Here is a 17762-nt window from a genome sequence, read left to right as displayed (position 1 = left end):
AAAGAGAACATCAGTAAATATATAAAGTCCGTTCTTTTATCAGATTGGAGAATGAGATAGCATAATTATTAAACTTCTCACAATAAGCCCAGTTTTAATACAAAGACATTTTACTGGGCTAATTCTTAAGGGGTCCATTTTTTTTTTAATTTTTTATTTCTTTATTTGACAGACAAAGATCACAAGTAGGCAGAGAGGCAGACAGAGAGAGAGGAGGAAGCAGGCTCCCTGCTGAGCAGAGAGCCTGATGTGGGGGCTCGATTCCCGGACCCTGGGATCATGACCTGAGCGGAAGGCAGAGTCTTTAACCCACTGAGCCAGTCAGGCACCCCTTAAGGGGTCCATTTAAAAAAAAAAAAAAAACATTTCTCTCTCCTTTTCTATAGAGTTGACTCCATTAGGACCTAACAGCTGTGTTCTTCAATAATGAGCCCTGCCTAAGTCTGTCTGTAGGACTGAGTTTCTAAGCAGTGTGCTCTTAGGGGCCTCTCACGGGATGTGGATGTGCTCTGAATGGGTGATGGGTCTGCCAAAGATACGCATCCCCTCAGCCCTTGGGCTGGCGGAGCAGGAGCTGGGGCAGCCAAAGGCCTTGTCTGATGACCTTGGGCTTCCAGCAGCCTGATTATCCCCACGTGCAACACAAATACAGTGGGGGCCATGCTGTGGGGAAGGTGGGGAGGCCTGTGGTCAGACACGGTCCTGCCGTATTCCCACTCTGTCCTCATGTTCTCTAGCCAAGCAGCCCCACACTGCCTTGAATGCACGGTCCTCTCAGGACCACGCTCTTGAGCAGGGCTTGCCGTTGGATTTGCTTGCATTTTTATAAGCGGTGCACACGTTTGCTCTCATCCACCATCTCAAGTCATAAAGACCAAAGTTCATCAACAATTACTTCTATCCCTATTTCAAAGATGCTTCTGGATGATTTTGAATGTTTCTAGCTGACTTCTTGTCTGGTCTCAATATGTTTTCATTTTCTGACCTTGTGGATGTGACCGTTACAGGGCTAGGGGTCGGGAAATCTCAGTGTTGTCACTCCTCGTTGGCGACCCCTGCTAGGAAGGAATATCATCTTCTCTTCGTGGTATCTCTATAGGACTCTTTTTAAGTTCTTCTCCATTTTGTGAGGGTTAGTTTATTTAAAAGTAAGCCATGTATTCCACATACCCTTTCAATCAGGTATGTCTAGACTTCAGTCCATCATGATCTGTGGCAGTACAGAAATGAACGTATACATGGGCTAGCCAGTGCCAGCCCTCTAATACATGTACGGTACAACTAGCTCCTGCCCCGACCCGCAGACACTGGGTGCAGGTAGACCCCTTAAGTGAGCGTACCTTGTATCAAATCCCGGCATGGAATACTGGCATAACAATTTATTTCTCAAAATATCTAAATTACCCACCCAGGTGTGGCTCAGTCAGTTAAGCAGCCAGCTCTTGGTTTCGGCTCAGGTCATGATCTTAGGGCCGTGGGATCTGGGCTAATAAGCTGAGCTAAGCGGGGAGTCTGCTTGAGGATCCTCTCCCTCTGTGCCTCCTTCCGCTGTGCTTTTGCATTCTCTCTCTTTCTCAAAGAAATAAATAATCTTAAAAACTTAAATCAAATGTTTAAACACACATATAAATTTCTAACATACTCATCTATAGCTTGTTTTGGAGATCATTGCCCTCATGTCCTAAAATACCCATTGCTTCCCTCCTTTACCTAATGATAAAAGCTGCTGTCATTATAGGCTTCTCTTCTGCCAACCACAGTACAGATATCATTGGCCCATTTTATCCCCACTGCCACCCTTTGAAGGAGGGTGAGTATCTCCCTTTTACAGATGAGAAAACTGAGGAGGCTCAGAGAGCTTCTTTAACTTATCCAAAGTGGCGCTGCTTATAAGAAATAAATTTGAGACACACGCTCTTTTCAGTCTTAATTACTGCCTTCCTTTTTTTAGAGTCTGGGTAATTTCCCTCCTTGTGTCTGAGGAGCTTAGTCCCCCAAACTACCGAATTTTGAGTTCTCAGGACACTCTTCACAATAATGGGCTCGTGGGTGTCGCAAGTCTGGTTCCTACCTTAAATGTAGCCCCACGATGTCTGATTTGTATCCACGCCACAGATCTGGTTGCTATGGTATCCCTCATACTAGGAAAATATTTGTCAGCTCCAGGTGGCTGGAACACCAGACAGGCTCACTGATACTTCGGTGAGTACAAATAACGATTTAGTGGGTTATGGGGTAGTATGCTGAGAGCAAATCATGGTCTCCAGGGACTGTGACAAGGTGGGCCAGGGATTTACACAGTGTGTTTCTATTGCTACAAGCTTCAACTTTAGTCTGCCGGGTTACAGATCTGCAGAGATGAAATAGGAGGTTACTGAAGTAGCCATTCCTACCGTGGGAGAGCATAGACTGCATTAGAATAAATGAATGTGTTGACCCAGTAGAATTCAGTTGACATATCCAAAGTGGTGGCAGGATTAGGCCTTTAAACTGTTGGTCATCGATTTAGATTGTCTTCATCAGAATGTGTTCTCCTTCAGTGTGATTACATCCAGATAATGTTCTCTTCCAGTAAGAAGGGGAGAACAAAGGAAAATAAATAAAACAGTTTACTAGAATCTCATAAAAGTTCTTGCACAAGAAGTAACAAAGCATGGGAAAATATGAGTTCTTTTATAAAAACAAATTTTTCCTTGAAGTCACTACAAGATTGCAGTTCACATAATATACTGGTATGCATATGTGTTTATACAAGAGGGTACTGTATCCCCAGGACAAATGTGAATCAAAGTCTCTATGGTAGCTATGGTCATTTTTTAAGATGACTAACAGCATGCATAATTTCCTCCTTAAAGAAGACTTTATCATTCATTTATCATTAAAAAAATAGTAATAACCCATTTTCACTTTCTCCAAAAGAAGCCCAGATCTGGGAATTGAGAACTGGTTTTTTTTTTGGTTTTTTTCCTCCCCCATCTTAATTCTTTACAATTCTGAATTTGTCCTACGTTCTGCCCCAAACAAACAAAACATTATGGACTTTTGAAAAGTTTTCTATTAACGACCCGACAGATTATATCTAGTTTATATTGAAGCGATTTCATTCTGTGCTAAATACTTTAAAATATAATGCTTAAATATAAATATACTTCCAAACCTAAAACAAATGCTGGTTAACCTATTTTATATTTTCTTACCATAGAAAAGTCTACATTCATAAGATCCATAAATCAGTGTTGTTTGTTAAGATTCAGCCAAAACACTTTTTTAAAGTGAAAAGGCTAGTCTCCATGGTAAACTGGATTTCATTGTAGAATATTTCCAAGATGAAGTATTAACCAGCCCTCCGTATTTAAATCCAGATCTATTTACAAAAATTCATTTAACTCGAAATTTTAAGGTTATACCTGTTTTTACAAGTGAAGTATATTTATGGTTCAAAAGTCATTAAGTTTTTATTTATTTATTTATCTATCCAGTTATTAGGCCTGGGCTGTGTTCACGGCCCCATTCCTGTGGCTTTTCTGCTGAGTTGAGTTCACTGAATTTTAAGTCCAGACTGAGGCAAGAAGGGCCAGCATGTTTCTGTGTTCTTGTTTCTACCAAGCAAGAATTCTGTCTTTCTTTTTCCCTAAATAAATGAAAAGAAGCTCAATAATTTTTGAGGTCTCTGAGATAATTCTGGACTACTTACTAATAGAAAAAAAAACAACAACATGAAAACCTCAGCTGAAAGGAACTTTTTTGCTTCAATTCAGAGAAGGAAAAAAAGCATAATCCTATTAAAATTTAGTAATCAGGCCCCAGTTGAGATTCTGACTGGCTTGATAATCACCATGGAGCCACAGAGTACTTAGCTGGTAGATAGCTAAATTTAATTAACAGTACAGATTGCTGGATAAACCTCCTCATTCATTTTCCTGATCTATGCCCTTGTCTCCCCTGCCCCACCCCCGCTCTACGGTCCTCTCTTGGTTTCCTTGTTTTCCTACCCCAAGCTCTGTGCAGCAGCAGAGGACAACCCGCAGCAGGAGGACTTTGAGCCTCGTGGGGTCCTGGAAGGGGGAAGGCTCAGGCTCAGAAGGATCTGGGTGTGAATGCCAACAGCCACCGGTTGTGTGCACTCCTTCCCACTATTCCTCTCCAAAATGGCAGGAGGCGTGATCTCCGAGGGGGAAGGGCTGGGTGCTGTGCTTTGTCTGGATTATGTCCCACAACAACACTGTTACTGCACTGCCCTCTTTTTATTGCTCCCCACCTCTTCCACAGCTCTTGGGAGACCTAACCCTCCCAGTAACCTAGAGTTTCCACCTAGAACCTTCCACAAGGAATCAAGGCCTCTGGGAAAATATTGCCTCTCATTTTATCAGAGTTTAATGACCCCTGTTACTATCTCTCACATTGTCTGGCACAGTGGCGACATACACATTTAATGGCTGATTAAGGTATGAATAAATAAATGGGGAAATTATCTGAGTACATTTTGTCTTCTCCAGTTGCTCCAGTTTATATGTGACCTTCTTGCAAAAAGATATGCAAATGCTTTGCTCTCTTTTTCTACATACTCCTCTTTGGTCATATGTGAAGACTAGAATTGGAGCAGAAGTCCTTGGTGTGACATATAGCATCGCTATTGTGTGGCCTTGGCACCTTATTTAACCTCCCTGAGCCTTAGTTTCTTCCTCCCTAAAATGGGGAAGATAATATCTTTTTAGAGATTGTTATGAGGAAAATGAGTCATTGTATATAAAAGCCTAACACATTTAGCATCATGGCTAGTCCATGGTATTAACAATGACAGTGCAGATATTTTCTAGCAGACTATTTGAATGTCATACGAGAGAATTAAAGCAAGAATTATGTGGACTTTTTGGGGCCCTATAAGCCTTCCTTATGCAGTTTATATCAGGGAGAACATTCCTGAATATGCTTCCAAACAAAACAAAACAAAAACCAACACAAAACCTGCAGTATTCTAGTAATGATATTTATTTCTAGGAAAACAAATTCCATTAACAAGTGTACACGATTATGATGACTAAATTAAAGAATAATGGAAGTAAATTTAGCAATATACTGTTTTAGCCTCTAAGTAACATATTCCCTGTTTAGTAAATATTCCTGTTACAGCAAATGTTTATCTCTAGTTAAACTACAAAATGCTTAAAGCTTTCACACGGTCTAGAATTTTCTTTTGCCTTTTCCATAATAATTATTTAGTAAATTGCCAAAAAATTTTACCCTGCCACCATGTGCCTGACACTGTATCAGGTGCTGTGGAAACTACTTGAAAAAAAGATGGACTCCAGTTCACAGATTCCTATAACTTGATTTCAGAGAAAGCAGTCCAAAGCCATGTGCACCAAGGGCCAGATTGCCCGGCTGATTTGTAGGCTGAGTACAGGATGAGGTCATTTACCCAGACATTTTAATAACTGTCTTATAACTGGCTGCCTTAGAAAATGCACTTTTATTCATCTTCCTCCAGTCAGAATCCTGTCTTCTTGTCTTTATTAGAATTGGATTACAAAAAAGAGAGCGATCAGAAATGTTGCATTGAAGAATAAAATTGAAAAAAAAGGAACCAGTTGGGGGTGGTGTCTGGGACAAAAGACACAGCAGCTGAGACCGTGGTTTCTCCAGGATGTTTCTCCTGCTATGTCAGAGACCACAATATGAAATCATATAAACCATTTGGATTAGAACTCTTCAACAATGCTTTCCTAGCAACAAAGTGTAGACTGACCTTAACTTTCCTACAACGTTCATGTGGGTTTCCTGGACTCGGTGAGCGTGGGTGTGGCTCTTGTCTACAATCTTGTGGCCAGAACTGTAGGTACGGTTTATCTTCCCCGGAGTCCTATGACATTGTTCCAAAGTGGCATTGCTCTCACTGATTTCAGATACTGTCAACATAACATTTTATCTTTCAAAGCACAAGATTTTAGAGCATGAAAAGAAAGAGACTTCATTTTATTGGCGAGAAGCCTGGGATCGGGGAGGTTAAAGTGCTGCTCAAGGTCACCAAGCTAGCTGGTCACTTTGATGATTTCACTGAGCATCTCTTGACTCTCCTTTGGAGCAGGATTTTTCTGTAAAAGCCTCTGCCCTCCGGAGGCATTCTTTTCTCTCCCACCTAACTGCTAATATATTTCAAATAGGTACATTTCTTTCCTTAAAAAAAATTAAAAGAGAATATGTATAAACCTTTTGGTGACAGCACTAGATGGACTATGACCATGCAAATAGTTTTGTTAAATTAAAAACATTCAGAAATGACTTTGCTTACTATCTAAAAACCCACAGTGGACCAATCATCAAAGCTTCCCTGAGAAAAATACACTTAAAAAGCTGAAAATCTTGTGGACAATTTGATTATTTTTTTTGTTTTTGTTTTTGTATTTTAAGTAGTGACTTCACTTTAGTACCTGTTTGTGTCATAACTTATTAAAATAAATATGCCTTTCGAATTGTTTACAAAGTTCCAAAGTCTTTTTGGAAACATGAGTGTCTTAGTGTTGAAAGTTACCAATTAATAGTACTTTCCCTGCATTCCTGGGAGGTGTGTATTAGAAGTGACCCTTCGATCCAAGTTCAATTCCCCCTCCTCTCTTTTTCATGTTAGAAGCCAGGGGGTTTTAGGTATGATCCCAGCCATTTGTGTGTGAGGAGAAATGGTTTTATTATTCCTCCTAATTTCAGTACTAAGGCAATGAAGCCATTTTGTTCTGCTAAAAGCCGATCACATTCTCTCATGGTATTAGCAGACGTTTTCTGCCCATTTGGGAGGTTTGATGTGCTGTTTCCCATTGAAGGTTGTATTCAAATGAACACTGAGACATATTGAGAGAAGAGTCTGAGGGGTAAAATGAAAATAATCTAGAAAAAAAATGCATAGGGATAACAGTGCTTTTTTCGTTTGTTTGTTTTGAATTCTTGGATTTTTTTATTTTTTTAAGAGTGTGTAATTTATAGTGGGCACATGGAGAAATGGGTGCAGTGTTCCAACTATATGCCCTTTATTTTTGGTCTGTCACGGTGGTGGTGCTAAGAGCCACAGGCTTAAAAGCATTTAGAGTTTTGCTTTCATGCCTATCTCAGTAAATCCTTAAGATATTTTTGAAGTAAACCAGGTTCAGGGCAAAATAAAGCCCAAACAAGCATCCATTAACCATAACGAACTTTAGCCAAATATTTACTCATCAGCTAATGTGAACTTGCTAGGTGATCACTGGGTACCTAGTACACTGAGAAGTGGTTTCTCCCCAGAGGGGGTTACAAAGCTAAATTTTAAAATAACATAAATCTAGAGTGAGGCTTGGGATCATCATTTTTGCAGTAGTAGTTAAAATGATTTATAGTGGATTCAAATTGAAAGGAAAATGAGACGTACGGTGGTACATTTCCCTCAGTGCCTCTTCTTGAAATGCCGCTAGAAATCCAGACTACTCAGGACAGGACAAGGACCGGGAGTAAAGGGTGCAGAGAACCATCTTGTAGATGGGAGACTGATCGAGCCAAGAAAAAAAAAATCTATTTAGAAAGGTGAAATTGAGAAATATGTCCCAGTTTCTGATTTGAGAAATAGCTATAAACTGGGCCTCGTCCGTAATAAGGGCGCCAATATACAGCAGGAAAGGTGAGCAGCAGGTTCCTTTGTTAGAAGGAGGTTCGTATACAGCAGATAGAAGTGTCTATGGGCACCAGCCAGAGATTTGTTTAGGTAATCTGACAAGATGACTTCCGGTTGGAGTCTATCCTCTCTTCCTCCTCACTTCCCTTCCCTCCGTCCCTCTCTCCCTTCCTTTCCCCTTCTTCCCCCCCTCCTTCCCTCCCTTCCTTTCTCTTTCCTTCTTTCCACCTACCTTCCCTCCTTCTTTCTTCCTGCCATTCCCACTTTCTCCTTGCTTCTTTCTTATAACTAGCCATTTAATACGAGTGTTAAAGATACAGCCACCGTGGAGATTTCAAACAATTTGTAAATATGCCTACTATCACTTCTTGCCAGTATACAAAAGGATTTTCTAAAAATTTGATTTGTAACTCTTTCTTATGATTTTATTTCAAGTTATCCCTCCTATTACTTTTTAGACAATAAAAGGAAAGGAAACAAAACATTTTTAAATGACAAAAAGAAGCAGAAATACAAGGTGTGGAATTATTATTGATACCCCAACAGACACTAAGCTTATAGCTCCAATACCTAGTTACAATTAATTTAAAAAGGAAACAACAAATGCCACTTCATAGTCTTTAGCCTAGAAATCAACTTTAGTCAGCCAGTAAATACAATGTATAAGGGACTTGTGGGTTCTGTTATCAAGGCAAAGTGTCCAACCATTTGTCATTTTCACAGAGTAGTCTGACGGGCAAGAAGTTTCTTCATGAAGAGAACTCTGAACCAAGAAACCCACCCACCAGTCACTATCCCCTGGGGGAATCTGACATTTGAATCTGGATAACTCCAAACTGTTGTGAAACATATTTGATTTTCTAAAACTGATGAGCAGTGAAATAAACCCATTCAGTCAACTGAGATGGGATTTATTTCAGGGCAGGGGGGAGGGAGCCAGAATTGAATCTTTTTCAAAAGAAACTGTTTCACAATGTTTCTGAGTGTATTGGAAGTTGGATGTGTATTGGAAGTTGGATGGTTTCCATGAAACAAAAGTGGACCAAAAAAACAAGAGCTTTGAGTAACATTTAGAGGGCGGTTGAGTTTGTGTGTACACGGATGTGTGTGTGTGTGTGTGTGTGTGTGTGTAATAGCAAAGGGACCTCAGAGATTTTTTTCTCAGAATTAACTCTGTGTGAGCACTTTAGTTTTTCATGTGCATATTCTTAGGACTCATTCATTATTCCATAAATGCTGGCTATAGACTTACTCTTTTCTGGGCCTAAGGGGGCCATTGTGAATTCAACATCAAATAAAGCAGAAGTCCCTATCCTCAAGATGTTACAGTGTCAGCCAACTAAAAGTTTGTTTCCCATTCACACTGGGACAAGATGCTCTAGGTCTAGGTGGACTGATCTCCCCCACCTCAACATGCAGCTTCTGAGGTCCTGAGATCACCTGGCCATTGACACAACCCCTGTGGATAGAGAAGGCGAAGGGTTGGGAGATCACAGGGCATGTGATCATATTTTAAATCATATTTTAAAATAATCATATTTTTAAAATATCCTTTTATTAAAAACTGACCTGTTTAAAAAAGAAAAAAACAAAACAAAACAAACAAACAAAAAAACCAGCAACAACAAAACTGACATGGAAAGCAAAGACTCATGTACTAGATCCAGTTTATTAATATTAGTGACAAATAAGGATGCCACTCCCAATGAAATAGATGACCATCTGACCATTTATTTTTAATTAGATCCCAGATTTGTGCAATCAGACTTTTCATGAATGTAAGATTGATGAATTTGCTTTTTGTTTATTTTACTCGCCATCCTTTCTGAAGTTACAAATAAGCAGTAAAAAGGTGAAAAGTGGAATTAGGAGGTTAATTATCTCAGGAGGTAAATCAGCCTGACCCAATGCCCAAGTCAGGTCAATATGCTAATAGTTGTCTTCTTAAAAAAAAAAAAAAAATCAAGAGTTAGCAGTCCTCAGCATCTTACTCTAGTATATGGACAGAGTGGGACCCTTGTCTTCCTTCTGTCTGGCAGCCTTCCAGGCAACACCCTTCCTCCCAGTGCCCTGATCACACCCCCCACCCCCAGACCAAGGCTCAGAAGGGGAAGTTTAGCCACAAGCTTAAAGGACAGGAAGTGACTCATGGTTCCCCCAGGGGTCAGGTGAGTGGGTAGTGAGGGAAGGCTGGGAGAGAGAATTCCAGATTCAAAAATTAGCCTAGATGGGAGAGTGGCCAGGGCTGGAATTTCAGAAATGACCATGACATCAGCAAGAGTGATACTCCCCCTCTTTCCCAGACAAGCATCTCAAAGCTCTGCTGTGAATTCTTCCCCATCTATTTTCACAGCATGATTGGGAACAAAGAGTTATCAATATGATGCCTAAGGAGAATGGTTGTAAATCCCTGAGGCAGAATTTCAGAGAGGAGGCTTCTGGCAGTTTATGGGCAATTTGGTATGATCTGGGTTTTGCTAATAGGAACCCTTATGCCAAAAAGAATTTTGAAAACTAGAATTCAGTAAACCGAAGGTGTATGTATTTTTTTCCGCTCTTTGGGGATTATTAATTTCAAATACTCTAAATATGATGATACCATTATTGTGTTAGGAAATATGTGAGGTTGCGGGCTAGCTAAATAATATACTGTTTAGACTATAAATAGAAACCACACAGGACACAGAAGACAGGAGTAAAATTTGAGCAAGGTTGTGAACGTGGTTCATTAGTATCTATGCGGCGCTATGAGGATACTCTTTGCCCCAAGAAGGAGAAGTCCTTTAGAAATATCGTCTTTGCTATTTGTAGTCAACTGCGGAATATTTCAAAACAGTATTTATCTTCTTAAAGGGCATGTAAGGAAAGATTTGGAATTTTCAAATAAACGATTAACCATTGGAATCCTAAGGGAACTCTTGAGCTGTGAATAGAGTTCTTTCTGTTTGCTGCTAAAAGACCCTGTTGATAATATGAACGAGTAGGACGGACACCACCTGACATTTCAGTTGCATTTAGGGGTTTGATACATTAGAAGGATGTGTGGCTCTTTCTGTTTCAAACCGAATCCTTTCTCCCCGTGACTTTATTTTGAGTCGGTGATGCAAATCCATGGTGTTCCTTTTTAATGCGAATGAAAACAATGAGCAAAGGAAGTGTGGAGGTTTGGAATCCTTGCTGATGCCTCACAGGTCACTGGGGAGCAGTGAGGTTCTTCTCCACTGTCAGTGGCCGGAAGCATGAGAAAGGACTATTCTTTAATCCTTGCTCTGAAGTTCTCTGAGCCTCTGTACTGGAAGCTTCCTCAGTTTGCCACGCAAACATTCACCAAGTCCCTTGGTTGGTGCTGGCGGGATATGCGAAGACAATGCCGGCGGAGGGCAACAGGAGAGCAGGGTAAAGCAAAAATCCCAGTGCCCGGTAAGTGCTGGGTGGGAAGCCCAGAGAGGGTACAAAAGTGTGATGCGGTGAGCCTTTCTCATGTGGGGGCCAAGAGCGGGAGGTCTTTGCAGGAAGGACTCTGCACAGAAGGTAAAACTAGAGCCGAGAATTACAGAGACAGAGGGGGAAGAAGAATTCGCTAATCTGATGAGGGGGAGAAAGTCAGGCCAAACACAGAGTACCTAAAGACAGCAGCAGTTGGGAGCGGGGTGAGGTGGTGGTTTTAGGGACCGCGAGGTGTTCAGTACCGCTGATGTCCGGGTCACTGTTGCCAGTGGAGACACAGACGGCTGGAGACCCCGGAGGCACTCCGCAACTGTATGCTGTCCCCAGATGTTGGGATTTTACTCTGGAGCCATCTGAGAGCCATGCCGGATTTTTAGATAAGGGTTGAAGTCTGGATTCCATCTCTCAGGCTACCTTTGTAGGACGTTGGGTGCACTCCTGAATAAAATGCACAAATTGTCATCAGAACCTGACATCTTCTGCTATATTATGGAACTATATTTGAGGAGGTCTTTTTGTTTCTAAGCCGGTGCTTTATGTCACTGAGCAGAGACTCTGCCTCTTTCCTGTGATCTTAAACGTGGACGACAGTCCGCTCTGCACGGCCTGAGCACCCCCCCCCCCCGTGTGTTCCAGTCAGATTCGGGGTCTGACTTCACATCCCTATAGCTTGAGTGCGCTTGGGATTGCCTGAACCTTACATTCTCTAGTGTTCAGGGGGATTGTTGGTAAACAGTAGTAACAAATCACCTCTCTAAAAGTGAAATTTCTCTTGTAAATGTACACCCGAGCCCCCCCACCCCCCACCCCAACCAGCCTGGCCGAATGTACAGCGGAATGAGAAGCCAGAGGGTGGTCCTTCATCTTGGGGCATCAGTTTTCTTAAAATATGAGTGAAGGTTTTATTGTTTTAAAACAAGCATGGGCATGTTATGTTCTTCCTCTCTGCGGGCGGAAATGTCAAATAAATCTGGGGGTATCTGCTTTATTTTCTTCTGCCACTGGAGTGCCTCAGTGGAAAAAACGTGAAAAGTACTCCTTTTAGTCAATAATAACAGCTCCAATTTTTAAGTGCCTGCTCCTCGTCAATTCACAGACTTCGTTTTGTTCAGCAAATGTAAACACAACATGAGTCTGAAGCCCCGTGCCAGGGACGAGGATTGCTGCGGTAAACCAAATTGCCTTCCTTGTTGGGGAGTTTCTGTTAACAGCCTTCCAGCTGCTCTGAAGAGTATGGAGGAACTTGTGCACACTTCGCAGATGGGAAACTGAGACTTTAAAATGCAACCCTGTTTGCTCAGAGACCCCTCCAGTAAGCCCATCCTCTCCATGTGGCTCTCCACGGCCACACTGAAAAGCTTTTGGTCTCAGCTTGCTGTCTCCCTTTCCTTCTCTGTTCCTGCCTTCTCTTCATCCGTTAAAAAACATTCATTGCTTCCCGCCAGGTCTGTCTACTCTCCTAGCTCTAGAAATGAAGGTGTTCTATCAATCAGCAGCAGCAGCTCCTATACAGGTTTATTTTTATGTTAATTATTAACAGTAGCCAAAACAGCTACAACCATGACAAACCTATATTGAGCCCCTGCTATTTACAAATGCACTCTGATGAGACTGTGGGTCTGTAAATAGATGGAAGTCATGGTTACATCTGTCAAGTCAAATAACATTTAAGGATGGCAGGAAATCGTGGAGCGGTGGAGACCATAAGTGTTAAGAAATGTTCAGGGAAGGCTTCTTGGAGGAGGTGCCGGACAAACTACACCTTCAAGGAAAGAGAACCTTTAGGCAGAGTAAAGGGAAGAGTTTTCTAGCAGACTCCAACTAAATCTAGTGCCCAGAGAAAGTCACCTCAGTGTGTCACATGTTTTCCTTGTGCTCCTGAGAATCAAAGTCAGCTGATGCTTCAAGAGAGGCATTAATCTACCCTGATTAAAAGCGGACGCCCTTCCCCAGGGGTGCCATCAAGGACTAGCTGGTTGAGTCCTTTGAGGGTGTGATTGGGGTGGCCTCCGGCAGTTGGGTTTCCTCTGGAGCATATCCAGGGAGATTTGAGTGGTCCACACTGAATGAGGACTCAGATTTGTTCGTGAGAAGATCTAACTAACCCTTTTTGCTCAATAGCAGAACTACCCGCCCCGCTTCCCAGAGTCTTCCAGATTCAAAGTGACTCTGGACCAAATCTGACTTCCTAGCACTATTCCAAATCCACATCTGGAATGCCTCTAAACTGTGTGAGATTTCATGCCATTGATTTGTTACTGATTGAGACTAGGGCTGGCACTCAGCCCACATTCTGCCCCAGGAATCATAGCCGCAGACTTCTCAAATGGAGTGGAACAGAAAGCTATGAAAACCCAGTGTGTGCCCCTCGGCCTCCTTTAGTCAAGCCTGGAAGAAGAAAGCAAGAGAGCCTTTTCAGGGGGCACAGGTACCTTAGCCTCAGGTACCTCTGACCAGCACTAATCTGGAGGTCCTGTGCTGGGAATCAATAGGAGCCTCGGACCATTCTGGTTGGGGATTAATGCAGAACAAGTTCAGTGAAAGATGGCCTCCCGGGAGAACCATGGAACAGAAGCAGCACTCGTGGCTTCTCTGCCATTGGGTGTGCCCCGAGCACGGGGTTCCCAGGGCTCTGCCAGACTCTACATATGTCAGAGATGAATCAGGCTACCTCTGCCGTTGAAGGGCTTGTGGTCTCATGGGGAGACAGACATGTAATAGGAACATTTTAGGCTAATCTCGTAAGAATCATAAGAGACCAAGAAAGTCCGGAGAAGAACAGGCTAACCTGGGATTCAGGAGGTGAGGTCCTAGCTGAATCCTGATAGAAGAAAATGCAATTAAGGCAGGAGAACAAGAATTAGGAGGAACATGACAGACGAAGGGAGGAAACAGCCTCAGCACAGCATGGGAAGTGAAACAACACCATGGGACTAGCCAGCCCCAGGCACTTCCTCACAACTGGGCCTAATGTGGGCCATGAGCCTCAGGGTTGTGAGATCGAGCCCCCCGTGCGTGAGGGAGGGCCCCGGTGCTGGGAGAGTGGGCTGCTAGTTTATTCTGTGGGTGACAGGGCTGCACTAAGGAGTCTGAAGGGGAATGAATGGGCTTATGCTGTAGAGAGATTCGGAAGGCAAGAACTGAAGCGGGGAGATCCTTTAGGAGGTCTGTTGCAGTAAGTCCTACGGGTGTGATGAGGGAATGTGTGGGGGGAGCACAGGAGTTTGAGAAACACATTTCAGAGAGAAATTCAGCGGTCTTGAGATTTTGTTGTGAAAATGTGGGGGGTGTGGGAGGGGGAGGAGTCTAAGAAGACTTCCGGGTGTCAGAGTCTTAGAACTGTGTTCAGTTTATTCATTTATTTAACCCCATGCTTCTGAAGGAACAGAGTGTCATCCAAGACCGTGTTCTTTAAGTGAAGGGGAGTCAGAAAGTCAGTTAGTGGGTTTACCCAGAAATTTTTAATAGAAGAAAAACCAGGAAAGAAAATGGCAGTTGGCATTTTCTAAATAAATATAACTAGAGTTAACTAGAGTTTAACTAGAGTATAACTAGAGTTTTATGAAACTTTGTTTCAGTCTCTATGTGTGTGTGCATGTTAACAACTATATGAAGTGTATTTCTTACTAAAGATAGTGGTAAAACATTTGCAAGTTCTATGATATTCATTTCCTGTGGTTGTGTCTGATTATTCCAGAGTATGACTGTGTACCAGTCAGATTTGATGATCTTAAAAAGGGAGAGGAATTCCTTTGGGAGAGAAACAGGAAAATCTTTTCTTGCTGTTAATTTTTCAAGACCAAATCTTACAGTCATCTGTGCCCTTGGGATTCCCAAAGATTCCATGCAGAGGGAGGGGAAAGGGGGTCAAGCTAACAGAAATGGCTCTTCCTGTCAGGAATGGGACAACATCAAATACCCTGCCCTTCAGAAAGCACAGGCCCCATCAAAGGCTACAGAGACACTACACTGCTGCCCAAGGGTATCTTAGAGACTGGTCTCCTAGGGGCAGAATCACAGCTAGAAGAATAATGTTACCTTATTTTTTATTTATTTATTTATTTATTTATTTATTTATCTGAGAGAGAGAATGAACGCGCACTGAAGGCTGTGAGCATGCGGGGTTAGGGACGGGTAGAAGGAGAGGAGGGGAAATCTCAAGGAGACCCTGCTGACCAGGAGCACGCGGGGCTCGATCTCACAACCCTGAGATCATGACCTGAACTGAAACCGAGACTAGGATGCTTAACCGGCTGAGTCGCCCAGGTGCCTCTTACCTTATTTTCGTATGGGGATTTCTGGTTTGCAAGTTACTTCCACAATATATGTTCCAATGTTTACAATAGCCTGGGCAGTTTGCAGGGGCCTGAATATCTAAAAATTATTTGGGGTGTTTACTGGCCTATAAATATTAAAATCTATAAATATTTTCCTCTTCATACAGCCATTCACTCTTTCAGCCAACACTTATTGGCAAGGCTCTGGACAAAAGATACAAAAATCTGCATATTTATCTAAGGATACTTGCAGTTTTACCTACGACATGTTTACAGAATGTCTGTGTCCCTGGATATATATTTGTGTGCCTGTGTGTGTTTTGGGGCCCGGGAGAGAGCGAGAGAAAGATCATTTATCTCTAAGAGCCAAAATCAAAAATTGATTGCCCACAGGAAACAAGGCAGGAAAAAGCTGACCCTTTTATAAACCGGGCGCATAAAGTTTTCTCCTTGGGGTAAATGTAAACACCTTAGTAATAGTCTAATGAAAGCTATGTCATCTCAGCAAGTAAAGCACCTGTACAGTATTTGCCTTCGAGGGAGTTCCCATGCCTGTGAGTTCTATCTAAAAACCCCAGGTGAAGAACCCCTTAGTCTAGGCAAGACAAACTTCATCTCAATTAAACACACACACACACACACACACACACACAGTTGACCCTTGAATAACATAAGCTTGAACTGCGCAGATCCACCTATGTGTGGATTTTTAAATATAAATACGGTACAGTACTGTAAAACTATCTTCCTTGTGATTTTCTTAATAACATTTTCTCTTTCCTAGCTTATTTTATTGTAGGATTACAGTATATAATACAGATGACACATTCAAAATATGTGTTAATCAGCTGTTTCTGTTATTGGTAAGACTCCAGGTCAACTACAGGCCATTAGTCAAGTTTTTGAGAAGTCAAAAATTTCGACTATTGCAGAGTGGGTTCCCCTAACTCCCAGGTCAGTCAGGGGTCAACTCTGTGTGTGTGTGTGTGTGTGTGTGTGTGTGTGTGTGTGTATGTGTGTGTTAATATGTGCTAATTGTTCCCTGATTTGGAAAAACGAAAGTTCAAAGAAGACTGCTTTCTAAATTTTTTGTTCATGATTAGGTATAATTTGAGCAGTCATGAAATGTTATGATCACTTAAGCATAAGGGCCAAATATTTCTTTGCTTTTAAATATAAATGATTTGAACTATTTTAGCGGCATTTCAGTTATTTTCCTGATTGCCTCCTCATGAAGCAAATCTCTGAATAGACACCTTGGATGTTTCTAATGGGAATGACCTTGACAGGAAGCCTATCCCGGAGACTCCTGACCTCAGGAGGCCAATGACCTTGGGATCCACTTTAACCCTCGACTTTTCCCACTCATTACTCCACAGAAAGCCCATATCCCTTGCTAACAATTTACTTATTTGTTCAGTTGTTTTCTCATAACATGGAAAAATAATCTTCTGAAGGCATTTCCTTAATGAAGCCTACATATCTGATACAGATTTCTTTCCCAAGGTTCTGATGGAGTTGGTATGTTTAAACACATCTTTGCCCTTGAGATCTTCCCATATCAAGCAAGTTATTGCTAACATTTTACTTACTACTGGTAAGCACATCATAAACTATAATCACCAGGCTGTCTTCCCCAACCTGGTGTTGATATCCTAAAAGAAACAGGCTCTGGAAGCCCTTAGTTCTATTTTCAAAGTGTCACATTTCATTTATGACTCTCATTACCTCTTGTCTTATATTGTGTGGAACATGGCTTCCTGGGATACAGCACTATTTAACTGAAAGAGTGGAACAAAATCTTCCACAGAATGTAAAAAATGAATTGCCTGTTAGATTCCTATCATAAGAAGGATCTGGATGCAGGGGACAGGGCTGTGTTTGCCCCAAAGCCCCCCTGCAGACACAGATGAAGGAGTATAAACTTCTAATCCAGAAAGACCCCAATTCACAGGAATCCCAGCTTCAAAAGCAGTCGGTGGGCAGAAGAGGGATTGCCATGGGCAGAACCAGTAAGCCAACCATCTTTTGCCTCAAATCTAATTTCACCTGCTAAGTTTGCCCGGGTCACTTTATCCAAAATGACCCCCACTTGCTCTGAGCCTTGTAGGACTTTGTCCTGCTCTGGGAGGCTTTTGCTTTTCAGGGATTAGTGATTCCTGGATGTGTCTTTGTCTTCTCTGCTTTGGCTTAGAGACCTTCCGAGCGAGACCCTGCCTATAGTGCCTAATCGCAAGCTTTTCAGATCCTGGGCACCCCATAGATGTCTACCGAATACATCAGTAACACGAATGCCTTCTGCTTCTGAAGACCGAATGAAAAAGCTGAGTGGAGAGCATCTGAAGCCATTGGAACCATTATTTTCTATTGTAGGAAAGGAACAATAAGCACCTCCACTGTACTAG

General features: G+C 42.1%; 1 protein-coding gene across 3 annotated transcripts in view; it reads left to right on the top strand.

The window, feature by feature from the left end:
- The window catches only part of STARD13 (StAR related lipid transfer domain containing 13), a 182983-nt gene that overhangs the window by 90441 nt on the left and 74780 nt on the right, over positions 1-17762 (top strand). Inside the window, exon 1 of one of the 3 annotated variants that reach the window (XM_044249577.1) lies at positions 10938-11053. The exons of the other annotated variants lie outside the window; for them this stretch is intronic. Within the exon in view, the coding sequence (XP_044105512.1) occupies positions 10990-11053 (64 nt within the window). The 5' untranslated portion in view covers positions 10938-10989. Of the gene's footprint in view, positions 1-10937; positions 11054-17762 lie in introns of those variants that run through there. 3 annotated transcript variants of the gene reach the window in all.

Source organism: Neovison vison, chromosome 5 (genome assembly GCF_020171115.1).
Source record: "Neovison vison isolate M4711 chromosome 5, ASM_NN_V1, whole genome shotgun sequence".
NCBI lineage: Eukaryota > Metazoa > Chordata > Mammalia > Carnivora > Mustelidae > Neogale > Neogale vison.
The sequence above is the reverse complement of the archived record's forward strand: the minus strand, read 5'-3'. Positions and strand labels throughout refer to the sequence as shown.